The sequence below is a fragment of the Perognathus longimembris genome, chromosome 17 (assembly GCF_023159225.1).
Source record: "Perognathus longimembris pacificus isolate PPM17 chromosome 17, ASM2315922v1, whole genome shotgun sequence".
Classification (NCBI taxonomy): Eukaryota; Metazoa; Chordata; class Mammalia; order Rodentia; family Heteromyidae; genus Perognathus; species Perognathus longimembris.
The window spans coordinates 21536993-21553761 of NC_063177.1; the positions used below are offsets into that span (position 1 = coordinate 21536993).

The 16769-nt window shown below is 50.2% G+C and overlaps 1 protein-coding gene across 2 annotated transcripts in view; it reads left to right on the forward strand.

The window, feature by feature from the left end:
- Positions 1-15314: 15314 nt before the first annotated feature.
- Positions 15315-16769, forward strand: part of Rhbdl3 (rhomboid like 3) — a 51016-nt gene continuing 49561 nt past the window's right edge. For both annotated transcript variants that reach the window (XM_048366500.1, XM_048366501.1), the window contains exon 1: positions 15315-15425. In XM_048366500.1, coding sequence (XP_048222457.1) covers positions 15315-15425 — 111 coding nt within the window. The remainder of the gene's footprint in view (positions 15426-16769) is intronic.

Consider the following 16769-nt stretch of genomic DNA (forward strand, 5'->3'; position numbering starts at 1 on the left):
CTGGTGGAATAGCTTGAGTGCCTGATTTGCAAGCATGAAACACTCCGTTCAAACCTTGGTACCACCACAAACACATGATAGTCAGGTTTCCACAACTGTCTATGCAACCTTTTCCTCTCAAAATGGCTTGTTTAAATTAAAAAAAATTTTTTTACATGATTCACCTCATTACCCAATCCATTACAAAAATTACTGCTGAAGAAACCGGGTCATTCTTTGGTTTGATTTTTTTCTCACAGTATCTCTTTGTTATCACTCAATTATTCTTCTGTACATTTATTTATTTCTTAACTGCCAACATAGTTCCTGTGACTTGGAATATACAGCCTGAGACTTGATGTGAATCCAGTGCAGTTCTGTAACATAAAATCACTTCACAGATGGTGCTGTGTTCTTCCATCTGAGGCAGCCACTCCTGGATCACGCATCCCACTGACACCTGAGTGTGAAGATACCAATGTGACTGCAGTGGTGGTCTCTGAATCATACATGCAGAAGGGCACTTCTTGGAAACAGCCATTTTCCATACATCTGCCTAGGAGCATGCACTCACCCTTGGGCGCTGTGTGCTCTTCCGCATGCTATGGCTGCTGTTCTCCACTAGAGGACACTGTGGTTCCAGAACTTGACGTGGCTCCCAGCCAGTCTTCTCCGGAGGCCAAGCTTTTAGTGTGCATTTATTAGGCACCAACGATATACTTCCTATGGCAAAGAGAGAAAAGAAGTCAAACACAAGACCCTGTGGTATTGTTTCTGTTTGTTTCCCTAATATATATAATATATATATATATATATATATATATATATATACACATATATATATATGTCATCTGCTGGAAACTATTTTAGCCCTCCACAGGGTGGCTGCCTCCTGTTATAAACCACAGTTTTGGTTACTTGGTTGGATTAAAAAAAAAGACTCATATACAATTTTTTTAATGTGAGCATATATCCAACAAAGATGCCAAGGTTTGCTCATCTCTAAAATAATATATGTTATCAACACTGTATCCAGGGGGAAGGAAGGAGAGCCCATGCTACTCCATGCCCATGTTACTCTATGCCACATCTTTTTCTCCTTTCCCTTTTTTACTGGCTTCCTAGCAGGATAGTATTACATCCAGGGAAGATACCAGCTTGTGGGTGAAGCTCTAGGCTAGAGCCCTTGCCTAGCTTGTATGTATAAGGCCCTGGATTTGATCTGCAGCACCACAAAAATATGACATAAAATAATAAAAAGTTTGGCACCAGCGGCTCATACTTCTAATCCTAGCTGCTCAGGAAGCTAGGATCTGAGGATCGAGGTTTGAAGCCAGTCAGCAAAGTCCACAAGACTCTGACCTCCAATTAATCACCAAAAAACTGGGAGTGGATCAGTGGCTTCAGTGGTAGAGCACTAGCTTTGTGTAATAAAGCTCAGGGACAGTGCCCAGGTACTGAGTCCAAGCCTCAGAAACAGCTAAATTAAATGAATGAATAATAAAGAAATAAATACAAAGAAACAGGCTTACTGAGGTTACCTCTTTTGCTGAAGGTCATCCTGCCAGACACATATAGAAATCTGGGTAAATAAGTGAACATATTTTCCACAAAACCTTCTATCTCACACTGACTGACATGGTTCTAGGATGTAGAGAATGTGAGGTGTTAATAAAAACACCCTGTCCTTCAGGAGGTCATGGTAGGACACGGAAATGTCACAGAAGTGACAAGAAGGAGGACAGGACTCTAAACGAGTCCTGGGTGAGTGAAGGCATTTTTGCCTCTATCCACAAGGCCTCCTCTGCTGTGGTGATGCTGGCCCCCACCAACAATAGGGCATCACTGGGACTCTACTCCTGTGCTGACGGCTCACTTACTCATCCCTTCTCCCCAGGACTGCGGGGGGCGGGGAGGGCATGGGCATGGGCGTGGGCATGATTTAGGCTATGAACCTCAGCCAGATGCAGTCCCTAACTGCTCAAATCCGTAGGTCCATGACACAGACACTGCCAGGACAAAAGTAATGAGTTCTTGGGGCTGGGAATATGGCCTAGTGGTAAAGTGCTCGCCCCGTATACATGAAGCCCTGGGTTCGATTCGATTCCTCAGCACAACATATATAGAAAATGGCCAGAGGTGGCGCTGTGGTTCAAGTGGTAGAGTGCTAACCTTGAGCAAAAAGAAGCCAGGGACAGTGCTCAGGCCCTGAGTTCAAGCCCCAGGACTGGCAAAAAGCAAAACAAAGCAATGAGTTCTTAGAAATCCCATGTGAATGCAGGACATTTTAAAATGTCCACTTACTCATATTTTCAAACCCACTTACCTACTCTTAGCCTCCTCCCTGCTGTTTCCCAGGTCAGCCTTGGCCACACAACCTGTGATGTAATCCCAGTTATTCTGGAAAGAGAATGACAGCTGGCTGTGGGGAGGATGGATTGGCTGGCTTAAGTTGGGAAAGAACATACAGGTGGCAGGTGTTGGAAAAACGGAGCCAGGAGTGTTTAGAGAAAGAAGCCCCATCCTATAAGCCTCTTCTGCTTCAGGCAGTCATAGCAGAGGCTCTGAGGAGAGAAGGACGAGCGAGCGTGGGAGTGTTCCAAGCCACCAACCTCCTCCAGAGGAGCCTAGGATAATGAATGAGCCTTCTGCTAGCGCCTTTTCTCCCCACTCTCAGATGAAAGGACCTCCTCCTCTGTAGAGAGTCCCTCTGTGGATAGAATCGTGCCCCCAATAGCCATCTGGCAATCGAGCTCACTCCTCCAGGATCCTCCAGTGATCCTCCAGGATCACTATCCTGGTATTTCCCTGACTTGTGGCCCCTTCTTCTCCTGGATATAAATTGTTGCAGCAAGCCAAGGCAGCAGAATGCTTAGTGGTGCTTCCCCAGGCTTCCCATAAGGCTAGTTAACCCCATGGCTCACAGCCTAGAGAGCTGCTCACAGCTAATAAGGTCTTGAATGCATACATCTCCCCTTTCCACTGTTCTTGTGCATTTTGGAGTATGCAGAACAGGCACAGGAGCTGCAGACCAGAGCTGCAGCAAGCAGATGGAGAAGCTGTGCAAAGCGCATTTCCATTGTAGGCTGTCCTTCACAGAGAAGGGGCAGGTTAACTCCATCTCTCTGCAGAACACTTGGACAGCTCCCTGAAGAGCCACAACAGGCTGCCACAGCTGTAGCACAGATCACATGCTGCAGCCAGACAAAGGATGCCCAGCAAACTAAAACTGTCCATAGCAATTTCTGCATCCAGTTTGTAATGAGCCATGTTCCTCCTCTGACCTGGCTTAATAGTGTGCAAATGTGGAGAGTTGTGGGTCACCTTGAGTCCATTTAAGGCCAGTCCCCTATTTCAGCCTGCATTCCTAATTCTGATTCAGAGAGCAGATACAGACAAGGAGATGGAAGAAGAGGTTTGTTCATGGAGGCACTCATCTCCTTGGCAACATGCTTCATAGGCTGAGATGTCCACTGAGCCATCCACCATAACTGCCCTCATCCACAACCCAGTCCTCGCTGGGGGGGGGGGGGTTCTAAAGAGAGAGGAAACAGTTGATACAAGCTCCCAGAATGTCACCATCAGCCAAGTGGTTTCTATGCAGACTCATACCTTCCTGTATTAGTACATGCAGTTCTTCTGTCTAAAATATATCAAGCCTCATCTACTTGACAAACTCGTATGTAGTCTTTTCTGGGGGGAGAGGTTCGGTTGGGGAGGCCTGGGCACTGTCCCTGAGCTCTTTTGCTCAAGGCTAGCACTCTACCACTTTGAGCCACAGCTCCAATTCTGGTTTTCTGGGGGCTAATTGGACATAAGAATCTCATGGACTTTCCTTCCTGAGTTGGCTTTGAACTGTGATCTTCAGATCTCAGCCTCCTGAGTAGCTAGGATAACCACCAGTGCCTGGCTACATGGTCTTTTAAAATTCAACTCCACGTTACCTGCATGAACCCTCTTACAGCTGCCTTATACTTGGCCTCCACCTTTATTTTTTTTTCACCCATGTCTACTCAATACCTGTCATGTCATACCTGTGTTTGTTTCAGTGTGTCTTTTCCATCTCATGTAGACCTCATCGAGTGTAGAGATAAAATTCTCCCTAACCTCAGGGTCTGGATATTTGGTCCATAAAGATGTTTATCATGCATGTTTTGTAAAGGAAAGCCACAGATGAAAGAATTTGAAGACAGATTCTACTTCAGAACCCTTCTAGTCCCTCTTACTTGTCTCACAAAAGACAAAAACTGACAATTGGGGTTGGGAACGTGGCTTAGTGGTAGAGTGCTTGCCTAGCATGCATGAAGTCCTGGATTCAATTCCTCAGTACCACATAAACAGAAAAAAGCCAAAAGTGGCACTGTGGCTCAAGTGGTAGAATGCTAGCCATGAGCAAAAGAAGCTTAGGGACAGTGCCCAGGCTGTGAGTGGAAGTCCCAGGACTGGAACAACAAAAACTGAAGCTGGGTGCTGGTGGATCATGCCTGTAATCCTAGCTACTCAGGAGGCTGAGAAATGAGGATCATGGTTCAAAGCCAGCCCGAGCAGGAAAGTTCATGAGACTCTTATCTCCAATTAACCACCAGAAAACCAGAAATGGCACTGTGGCTCAAGTGGTAGAGCTGAAAAGCTCAGGGACAGCACCCAGGCCCACAGCTCAAGCCCCACAACTGACAAAAAACAAAACAAAACAAAACAAAAAAACAACCCTCAAAATTAGGAAACTTTGGGCTGAGGACATGGCCTAGTGGCAAGAGTGCTTGCCTTGTATACATGAGGCTCTGGGTTCGATTCCCCAGCACCACATATACAGAAAATGGTCAGAAGTGGCACTGTGGCTCAAGTGGCAGAGTGCTAGCCTTGAGCAAGAATAAGCCAGGGACAGTGCTCAGGCCCTGAGTCCAAGCCCCAGGACTGGCCAAAAAAATAAAAATAAAAATAAAAATTAGGAAACTTTGTCTTCCTCAGAGTCACAAGGCTAAATAGAACTGGGTTTGAAGAGCCCAGCTCTTCTGACCCCAGCTCTGCTGACTCGTGGTCCTGCTATCCAGTATTAAGGAATCACATCCTGAGCTGTGTTTCCTGTGTCCTGCCTGGGAAAAGGGGCTGATGGGTAATAAACAAGTTTCTATGAACAAGCCTCTGGGCCAGTGCAGGAGGAAGGAGGGGTAGAGGTGTAGCAAATGAATTTCAGAATAATCTAATCTAACCTTGGCCTTTACAGATGAGAAAATGGAGGCCCAGGGGAGTGAAGTGACGGCCTGAGGTCACATGGCAGCTGGTGATGGAGCCAAGCTGGAGACCATTACCACCTAATTTCTAGGGCCCATGCTACGCTCAGGAGAATCCAGTTAACCTCTCATCTCAGAAAGACATACCCGAGCCTTCCCAGCCAGCTGTTATCTGAAGGACAGATCCCTGGAGTCCTTGGCTTCTCCAGGCTTTTCTTTCCCTTTCCTGGTGTGGCCCAACACTTAAGTAGGGTGCATTCTGCATAAATAATAATAAATGTTCTACTTCCAGGGAGGAAGGCCACGTCTGGGCAGGCAGTGTGACAGATGGTATTTACAATGTGCACTGAGAAGTTCTCCCACAACCTCACTTGGGCTGTGTGGCTGAGAGAAGGAGGAAAACAGATTTAACTGCCCACTGTCTCACTCCTCTGCCCGACGCTCCCAGGCAGCTGCTGCTGTTGCTGCTGCCCCTACTCCTGTGTTACTCTCTGGTGCTCTCTCCCATACTGGAGAGGGAGCTCTAGGATGCGCTGCCTCTGTTACCACCACTTCCTCAGGACCAGAAAGTCCATCTCGTAGCCTTCCAGCTGTTCTTCACAGCAGCCCTCCCTTGAGTAAGGGCTGGGGTTGCACAGACATTCTCCCCCAAAGGAGGCCAGGGAACTCCTACGAGGCTGGCTGGGCACTGGGCAGATTGCCCAGGGACTCTGACCTTTGTGAGGCCTTCCGCAGGCCTGCAGAAATGTCAATAGGACAGGCTCATTCGCTGAATGCATACTTCTTTTTTTTTTTTTTCAGACCTTTATGTACCAAAATCATTCTAGGAGTCAAAGATGCTACTGTGAACAAAGTGAAGTCCTTGCCCCTGTGGACAGGACTTTCCAGTGTAAGGTTCACCATAGGCCTAGAAGCTCACTGCTCTTGGCCCTTCCAGACTATAATGTAGCAAATACTACTGTCTATCGTCTCTGTTCATAACTGAAGGATTTCTAAGTTTTTAGAGATTAGTAAAAATAAGAGTTGATGTTTTTTCTTTTTCTTTCTTCTTTTATTTTTATTTTTGGCCAGTCCTAGGGCTTGAACTCAGGGCCTGGGCACTGTCCCTGGCTTCTTTTTGCTCAAGGCTAGCACTCTACCACTTGAGCCACAGTGCCACTTCTGTTTTTTTTTCTGTGTATGTGGTACTGAGGAATCGAACCCAGGATTTCATGCATGCAAGGCAAGCACTCTACTGCTAAGCCATATCCCTAGCCCCAAGCTGATTATTTTTCTTACCTAAGCTCACACAAACCCGATATGATCAGTGTACTCCATGTTTGAGAATCTTACTTGAAGTCTGTGAGATTTTGACATAGAATTGTAGTTGGTGAGACATAGTGATTTAAGACAAAAAAAATGTAATTACAAACACTATGCTTTCCTCAAGAAGATTTGGATATATGTAATGAGTTTGTACAATGGGTTTCCACAGTTGGTACACAAATGAGTTTTTGCCCATTTGTCAATTTTTTCTTTTTCTATGAGTACCTATCAAGGTATTGTATTGAGGTTTTTTTTTTTTTTTTTTTTTGCTAGTTCTGACACTTGAACTCAGATCTGAGGGGCTGTCCCTGAGCCTCTTTGTGCTCAAGACTCGTGCTCTACCACTTGAGCCACACAGCCACTGGCTTGTTCGGAGTAGTTTGTTGGAGATAAGAGTCTCACGGACTTTTCTGCTCAGGCTGTCTTTGAACTGTGATCCTCAAATCTCAGCCTCCTGAGTAGCTAAGGGGCTTGAACTTAGAGCCTGGGCACTACCCCTGTGCTTCTTTTGCTCAAGGCTAGCACTCTACCACTTGATCCAGTGCCAGTTCCAGCTTTTTGTTTATGTGGTACTGAGGAATTGAACCCAGGGATTCATGTATACAAGGCAAGCATCTACCACTAAGCTACATTCCCAGCCCTGGAAAAATTTTAACTATTGAGAATGATCAGAATAATTCATTTCCAAGCCTTCTATGTAAGTCAGGTTAGATTGTATCACATTCATTTATCACATGTCTTTGTAAATATTTGTCAAAGTTCAAAATGAAAATAATCAAGGATTAAAGATTTCAATGTTATGTATTAAAAAATTCAATTAAAAAATAACTAGTTAAAATACTTACCATGTGCTGCTTAAAACATTATCTCAGGTGAAAATCATTATCTCACCAGTTCCTTGCATCTACAGGTTGTTGGGTAGTCTAGTAGCTGGCTTTGTGTATAATAAGTGATAGCAAATCATCTCCGCTTATCTGGGGACACTGTGCATACCACTTAGAAAGAAACAAAGCAAAGCCAGGCACCAGTGGTTCACACCTGTAACCCTACCTACTCAGGAGGCTGAAATTTGAGGATTATGGTTCAAAATCAGACTGGGCAGGAAAGTCCACGAGACTCTCATCTCTAATAACTGGCAATAAAGCCAGAAGTGGAGTTGTGGCTTAAGTGGTAAAGTGATAGTTGTGAGCGGAAAAAAAGTTTAGAGACAGTGCTCCAGCCCTTGAGTTCAAGCCCCAGGACCAGCAGAAGAAGAAAGAAGAAACAGAGCCAGACAATCCCAGCTACTTAGGAGATGGAGGCGGGAGGATCAGAAGCGCAGGCAAAGTGAGTCAGACCCCATCTTGAAAACAAAATACAAACGAATTGTGAGCGTGTGGTTCAAGTGGTAGAGCACTTCATGGGAGAGGCAATTCTGTGGGGGTCGGGGAGAGGGGACCCAAAACAGCTGTCAGCTGTGTACTGGGATCTGAGATTTTAGCATCTCAGCCTTCTGAGTGGCTAGGATTATAGGCACGAGCCGTGAATGTCCAGCTGCATTTTACTCTTAGAGTGAGAAATTTGGTGGGAAGAAGGCAGAAGCAAATCTCCTCTAGGTCTCCCGAGAGATTTTAGGAGTTACATTTATAAAATGGAGGCCATTGTTTCTGTGCTGCCATTTTGAGGATGAAAACGAAATGACAAATGTGGAAGTATTTTGAAATAAAGGCAGCAGGCACACAAGCGTGTCGTTGTTATTATGCAGAACAATCTTTTCTCCATAACATAAAATTTGTCTTTTGTTGGGGGCTGAGAGCAATAACTATGTAATTAGACTTCATGTCAGATCAAGAGAGGCTCACTCTGTTTTTCATTAAATAGGCATGGGTTTGGCTTCTACAGTGTGGTTTATTGTGTGGTGTTGTTTATTGTGATGGATGCAAAGTTGAATCCGCTGTAACACTCCCCTTCAAAGAACACACATCCTAGTAGCAGGAAGACAAAACTTAGAGAATATAGTAGAAGGTCAAAAGAAGAAAGTCATTCAGGAGAAGGACAGGTTCATCATCTAGGCTGAGGAGTTGAGCAAGGCCTGGTGGAGGAAAAAGCCTCCACCAGAGGGACACAGAGCTAGGATGAGGTGTTCACCAAGCAGGAAACGTAATCATAGGAAAACCCAGCCCCAAAGAGCCCCGGAACAGAGCCATGGAAAGAAGCATGAGACTTGGCAAACTGGCTGACAGCCTCCTTGAATACACAATTGGCTGTGTGTATGTGTGTGTGTATGGGTGTATGCATGTGTGGTGTGTGGGTATGCGCATGCGCGTGTGCTGCGCACTATTCCTTAGCTTTTTCCACTCAAGACTGGTGCTCTATCACTTGAGCCATACATAGCTCCACTTATGGCTTCTTGGTAGTTCACTGGAGATAAGAGTCTAACAGACTTTCTTGCGTAGGATGGATTTGAACCATAAACCTCAGATCTCAGCCTCCTGAGTAGCTAGGATTACAGCTACGAGCCATCAGTGCCCAGCAACAATTGGTTAATTCTTGGGATTGGGTAAATTTCCTCTGTCCTTTCCTGAGCTGAACATTTGGGTGCCTATATTTCCCTTTGAAAGGGTTTGGTGTCTGTGAACCTAACATCTTTCAGTAATGATTTAAGTTACTCAGAATATCGGGGGCCCTGGAGTGAAAAGAAGAGACGAAAGAAAAGGAGGGGGAAAAAATCCGTTTAAGCAGCCTTGTCCTGTTTGATCTCACCGACAGCCAGCACTAATGGAAGAATGCTGGAGCAGGGAATGGAAGGTGGTTGGGCTCCAAGTGGCGTTCTCTTCCCAGAGCTGCGTCTGCTGTTTGGACTTGCAGACTTCAAACATGACTGGGGGATTCCTGGAAGACAAAAGAATTCAGGGCCGAGGCTTGGATCTCAGTCAAAAATAACTTATGTCTTCATCTCAGGCAGACAGGCAGGCAAAGGCAGCAGCCTAGGGCTGATTTGTTGGCTTCTCAGAAGTTTGGAGCTACAGGTGCAGAGAAGGTCAGCTTAGGCTTGCTTTTGGAGGCAGAAGGAGCCTTGGAGGGTATGTTCTTGGCTGAGGGTGGTAAGAGGGCCAAGTGAGGTTCTGACGCAAAAGCCACCACTTCCCTCCTCACTCCCTTTCTGGGTGCTGCCATTTGCTTTGAGCGATAATTATAGCTTTCATGTTCATGCCCAGCTTCTCATTAGCTCAAAGTATCCACAAACAAACCCTCTGGTCCAGTGCGTCCTCCTGGCTTTTCAATGGCTGCCCCATTAGTGAAGCTCCCAGGCCCAGACCATCAGATCTTCCTCTCTTGGAGTCTGCTTGGGGAGACACCGCACCTGCCCCCCTGACCCCCCCCCCCGCAATGCACTCAGCTCTTCCCTCCCAATGATCCCACTGAACTGTAATTAGATTATTTTATTTTCTCCCAGAAGGCCAGGGCTTGGCCCTTATCTAACCCTTTGTAGTCTCAGCACCTTGGTCAGGGTCTGGCAAATCAGGGGCACTCACATCGTGCTGGTTGAAGGGCACTGTTGAGCTGCTGCCAAATTAATCTTCCTAAAATGCTCTGCCAGTGACAAGCCATCTTCACTCTCCATCACCTGCCAAGCCAGGCTCAGCCTCAGACTGGCACTCAAGGACTTTCTCTACAAGGTCCTCCCCCCAGCCATCTTGCCACAGTCACTTTGTGCTCAGCCACTTAGTTAGCTTTGGCCACAGTGGCTCCCTCCCTGCAGAAACCCTTCCAGGCTCTCTCCTAAAGCTGTTTCTTTTTGTTGTTAGTCCTGGGGCTTGAATTCACGGCCTGAGCACTGTCTCTGAGCTCTTTTGCTCAAGGCTAGCACTCTACCACTTTGAACCACAGCTATACTTCTGGTGTTCTGGTGGTTAATTGAAGATAAGAGTCTCATAGACTTTCCGGTTCCAGCTAGTTCTCCTCCTCCTCCTTCTTTTATTTATTTATTTCCAGTCCTATGGCTTGAACTCAGGGTCTGAGCTTCTTTGTGCTCAAGGCTAGTGTTCTACTACTTGAGCCACTGCACCATTTCAGGCTTTTTCTCAATAGTTTTTGGAGATAAGAGTCTCATGGACTTTTCTGCCCAGGTTGGCTTCAAACTGTGATCCTTAGATATCTGCCTCCTAAGAAGCTAGGATTATAGACATGAACCACTGGTATCTGGCTCTGCTCCATTTTTCCCCCCTGCACTTATTTTTATCCTCCTGGTCCCCTGAATAAAGGTTGGCTCTTTAGAGTTAGGACGGCTCCTCCGCAGAGCTATAGTTCAGATGTAATGTCCTACAAAGGTCTCTGTGTTAAGGATTTGGTCTCCAGCTTGGAGTAATTGGGAGGTAGGAAATTTGGGAGGTGGGGCCTACTGGGAAATCTTTAGATCCTTGGAGGTGAGACCTTGAAGGGGATTATGGGAATTTGATTTCCTCTTCTTCCTCTCTTTTGTTACAGTACAATGAAGTGAGGTAAGCAGTTTTGTTCTACCCCACACTCCTGCTATGTTTTGCTGCTTTGCTGGGGCCCACGGATTCAAACCTCTAAAACTGTGGGAACCAAACTAAACCTTTTCCCTTTATTTCAGGTATCTCATTATAGTGACAGAAAACTAACCTGTCCACCCCATTATCTTGTACTGCACTGTTGTAGAGTATCTTGTTGGGAACTTCAAAAGAAGTTATAGGGCTGGAGACATAGGTCAGGGCAAAGCCCTTGCCTAGCATGCACAAGACCTTGGGTTGGGTCCCCAGAATCATAAGAGGAAAAAAAAAAGAGGAAGAAAAACAAAAAAGCTATAGGTGTGGAACATTGACAAAATGAAGAGCGGGGCATAAAGGTCAATCAGCTTGATTGCCTGTTTGCTGTTGTCTCTTATTAGACTCCAAACATTCTCCCAGGGTGGGCTGTATGTGGCATAAGTGCCTGACCCACGGTGGCTGTTGAATGGAAGTGAGCAGACACCATGACCATTTGTCTTCTCTGTCCCCATCCCAGCACAGAACAAGCCACTCTTTAGGCTGTCTTAGATTTGTCTGTCTTAGGCTGTCTTTTAGGCGTTCAAAAGCTAGCAGGTACTCTAGCTAGTACTCTAGTAGGTACTCAAGGGGTAGCCACTCCCATCCCTTGGAAGTTTCTAGGACTTAGGTCACAGACCCCATGTCCCACTGCCTGCTGGGGAGCAGCAGGAATCTTTTCTTAGCTATAGATCACCCTGGGGCCAAGGGGAAAAGGATAGGATGACTGGGGAAGCTAAGTCAGTACTGGGAACATGGCAGTTGGGTGTGAGAACTCATCCCAAGCCCAAATGGCCATCTTCTTCTGCAGGGCCCTGAGGGGAAAAAGGTCATCTGAAGGGAGGATTTGGAGAGAGGCAAGGATTCTTTCCTAGGAGGCTTCTGGGGACACAGCCTGCCAAGATGGGTACCAGTTCCTAACAGGCAGGTGGAGGAGCAAGACACAGTTCAGAAAGTCTCCGGCTTCCTCTCCCCTTTGTTCTAACTGCTCTTGTGATTTCATTGTGTTTTTTTGTTTGTTTTTGCCATTGTGTTTTTTGTTTGTTTGTTTTGGTGCTTGGACTCAGGGCCTGAGGACTGTCTTTTAGTTCAAGGCTAGCACTCTACCACTTGAGCCACAGCACCATGTTTGGCTTTTACTGTTTATATGGTACTGAGGACCCCAGGGCTTCATGCATTCCAGGCAAGCACTCTACCGCAAAGCCACATTGCCAGCCTTGTTATTTCTTTGGATGGCAGGTCTCCTGTCCTTAGGCTTAGGACAAACTCCTATCTATCCTCTGAACTACCATCAGAGGGGTGTGTGTGTGTGTGTGTGTGTGTGTGTGTGCTGATCTGGGAGCTTCAACTCTGAGTCTGGGTGGTGTTCCTGAGTTTTTGTGCTCAAGGTTAGCACTCTACCACTTGAGTCACAACTCCACTTCTGGCTTGTTTGGTCATTAGTTAGAGATGAGTCTCATGAACTTTTCTGCCCAGGCTGGCTTTGAACTGTGATCCTCAGACTTCAGCATCCTGAGTAGCTAGAATGGCGTGAGCCACTGGTGCCCATCTTGGGATTTAAAAAAAAATTTTTTTTTTGCACTATTGGGGTTTGAATACAGAGCCTTATTCTTGCTAAGCTGGTGCTCTACTGCCTGAGCTATGCCTCCAGTTGTGCTTTTTTCTGGTTATTTTTGGAAATGGAGTTTAGTGAATGTTTTCCATGTTGGCCTTGAACTGAGCAGCCTTCTGAGTACACATGAGCCACCACACATTTTTGTGAGGGTGTGTTGAGATAGGGTCTAGGTTGCCCAGGCTAGCTTCCAATTCCTAGGCTCAAGTGAACTTCCTGCTTCAGCTTCCCAAATAGCTGGCAGAATAGGCCAGTACCATTGTACACAACAAGGAGAGATCTTAAATGTTACTCTACCTGGGCACTCACAATTATAATCCATCTACTCAGGAATCTGAGACTTGGAGGATGGTGGCTTGAAGCCAGCCCGGGCAGAAATGTCTAAAAGACTTCGTCTCCAATTAAACAGCAAAGAGCTGAGCTGGAGGTGTGGACCAAGTGGCAGAGTGCCAGTCACCAGCAAGCCAAGAGAGCCTGAAACACTGAGTTCAGCTCTAGTACTGGGGTGGGGGGTGGGAGGGGTTGTTCTCTTCTCATAGTCCTTCAGTGGCTTCCCACTTCCCTTAGGCTGAAACCCAGACTCTTCTACACAACCCTTGCCACCAGGCTGGGCTCTTTGGTGCTTTGTTGTAATTTCCAGTCAAGCCAAATTGCTCAACATTCTCATTGCTGTAGTACCTTCTGGTCCCTCTATTCTGGGGTACATCCTTTTGAAAGATTTCCTTCCCAGATCCACTTCTTTAGTCTTCTATTCTCTGTAATCCACAGCTTCTGTAGCCTCTGAACTCTGGGATTTACCCTTGTTTGAACATAGTTGTCTCCTTTGTTAAACTGTTTTAAAAGAGCAGGGTCTTAGGGCTCCATAAATGTTCCAGAGTTGAACTGAGTCTGCTAAAGTCCCTTCCCTGGGCTGGAAAAGAAACAGAAGCCTCTGGGGAGCAGCTGGAGTGAGAAGGTTGTCCAGCTGCTTGTAGGTGCCCCTCTCCATCCAGTTCCCCCTTATCAGGCTTCCTAGGGACACCTCTCCAGACCTAATGGCCTGGGTTTAACAAAGCCAGAAAACAGCCAAATTATGCAAATGATGGTGGGAGGTGGGAGAGGCAGCCACACTGGCTTCAGCATCCCCCCAGCTGCCCCTCAGCCTTTAGGGCTTTTTTCCACAAAGAAGTCAGTCTCTCTTCTGTCCCCCCTGAAGGCTGCTTTCAAAATCACACCCATGCAGACAGTTTTATTTACAAGGAAATCTTGGCAGGATCTTGACTTGTTAGTAGAGTAGGGAAGGGAGGGAAGGAAGGTGGTGAGAAATAAAAATAGTTGAAATGATCACACTTTCAGAAACCGAGATGAAATTTGGTGTCTGTAGCGAACTCACCTAATTAGGATGGAGCTAATTTCCTTCTGGGTTTAAGGGGAGCAGTTGGAGCTGGGGGAGATGGTCACAGGTTGGATCCCCTGACTGCGTTCTGCGGTTATGTGTTTGCCTTAAAAAGCCGAGAGCATGCATCACAACTTTCGCAAATAGAGCCTGCTTCTGACAGGAAGTTGAGAGAGGCCAAGGTGGTACAGGAAGGGGCTGAAGGGCACAGTCAGGTGGGGGGCTGATTTCACCAGGAGTGAGCTCTTACTTGGCCAAGCTGGGCACCTGTTCCATTGGGCACTGGCGCCAGTTACAGGCAGAGCCTCTGCTTAGGGTGGGGGGCACTGTGTACAGGGGTAAAAGATCCCTTATGCATTTTTGCTTTTTAGTTTCTCCATGGTGGTGCCCTTTCCCCAGGTGGGGCACTCTCCTGGGCTGCACGTGGTCAGGCAAAGCCTGAGCAGAGTTCCATGCCTTTGGGTATAGGAAGGGCAAAGTTTAGGGTTTGGGGGTCCCAGCCCCCCCCCAATCTGGCTTCCTTGGTCCTTCCAGAATCTGGGTGGAAAAAAAAGGCATGAGTGGTGGTGGGGGGGGAATCCAATCCTCACAACATCCCGCCCCAAATCATTCCTAGTTAATTAACCCTGAGGTTGCCAAAGAGTGAAAACCAGACTGCTGCCTCTGCGAGATCGTGACCGTCACCCCGGCAGTGAGGCTAATGGTAACCGGGTGGAGGGCAGCGCAGTCCCCCATCCCTGTCCCGGCAGGCCGGGCACCCTCATCCCCGCCAGCCCCGCCGCCAGCCCTCCTTCCCTCCTCCCCCGGGCAGCGCGGCTCCGGCCCGGGCGGAGGCGTCCGGGTGGGGTTGGGCGGGGACCCCGCGCCCCGCGCGCCGCCCCGCCCCCGCCCGCGCGCCGCCCCCGAGGAGTCCGCGGGGAGGAGGAGACTCGGGCGCAGAGCGGGGGCCGCGCGGAGCGGAGAGGGAGCCGCGGGGAGCGGCGGGGCCGGGCCGGCCCAAGGGCGCCCTCGCCTCGGAGCCGAGCGCGGGGCAGCGGCGGAGGCGGGAGGCCGGCGGCGCCGTACGGCGCGGCGAGCGCGGAGAAGTTTGGCCGCGTGGGGCCCGGCGTCCCGCGGTTGCCGTCTCCAGGGCCATGGGGGCGGGCGCGGGCGGCGGGGCGGGCGCGGGGGCGGCGAGGCGCGCACGGAGCTGCCGGAGCGGCGCGGTCGCCGCGGCGCAAAGTTAGCCCCGCGCCCCGGGACGCGCACCGCCGCCGCCGCCGCCGCCGCCGGAACCCTCGGTGGCCATGGGCGAGCACCCCAGCCCCGGCCCCGCCGTGGCCGCCGGCGCCGAGGCGGAGCGCATCGAGGAGCTGGAACCCGAGGCTGAGGAGCGGTTGCCCGCGGCGCCCGACGACGTGAGTGCCCCCTGCCGCGCCGCGCAAACTTTCTGGGGGGCGCCAGGTGGGAAGCCGCCCGGTCTCACCCCCGCGGGGGAACTTGGAGGTTTCAAGGTGATGCGGGAGCGCCGGGGATTGACCGGGTCCTCGCGGCGAGTCCGGGGAGGCCGGGCTGGGGAGAACCGGGCTCCCCCAAATGCACGCGCGCGCCTCCCCTCCCCCGCTCGGGCTTTCCTTGCGGGACGCGGCCCCGGCCGTGGAGCCCGGGACCTGTGGGCCCGCACTGCCGCCCCCTCCCCGCCGCGGCTGCCCCCCCCCCATGGCTCTGAACCCCTCTCCGCGCCGCTGCCGCCCCCCTTCCCCGCCGCAGCTACCCTCCTCCCTGCTGCCCCCTACGCTGCTGCCCCCTCCCCACGCTCCTACTCCGTCCTTACGCTGCTGCCCCCTCCCCACCCAGCTGCCCCTTCCCCACGCAGCTGCCCCCTCCCCACGCAGCTGCCCCCTCCCTACGCTGCTGCCCCTTCCCCGCGCTCCTACCCTCTCCCCACGCTGCTGCCCCCCTCCCTGCCTCTGCTGTCCCTTCTCCGCGCTCCTACCCCTTCCCCACGCTGCTGCCCCCTCCCCGCTCTGCTGCCCCCCCCCGCCGCTGCTGCCCCTCCTCGCTCTTATCCCCTCTCCACGGCGCTGCTACCCCTTCCCTGCGCCGCTACCCCATCCCCGCGCTCCTGCCCCCTTCCCCGTGTTCCTGTCCCCTTCCCCGCGCTCCTACCCCATCCCTGCGCTCCTGCCCCCTCCCCGCGCTGGTGCAGTGCCCGGGACGCGGCGCCTGCCTGCAGAGGCGGCCGCGTCACGGCAGTGGCTCCCCTTGCCCTCCCCCTCGCGACCTGCGGACTCTGCCAACCCAGCTGTGCCGCCGCAGAGCCCCCACCCCCTGTTACGCAGACCTATCTGGGGACCCTCTTCCCTGCTCCCAGATTAGCTCCCGCCCAGGCACCTGCCCTGACGCGACACTGGTTGGAATTCAAACGGGCTCCCTTAGCCCGGCCGGGGCTGGGAGAGGAGTGTGGGGAGTCGGTTTGCTCCCTGGAGAGGGCTCAGGAGATCGATCGAGTCCTCGGCGCTGCTGCCTTTGACTGGGCCCTGGGGGAGGAGAGGGAAGGGGAGGAGGGCGGAGGGGTTACCCCAGAGGGCTTCCCTGCCATCTGCCGCTGGGGTCTCCAGCACGCTCGTCCTGGAGTCCAAGGATCCAGCCCTGGGAAATGGTGGGAACTGTAGTTGCTTAAGCTCCCCCTCTCCCCCTGGTTAACCAGCAGATAGGGGTGGCAAAACTAGGCAGACCCCTTGCCCTGCCCCCTCCCGCAG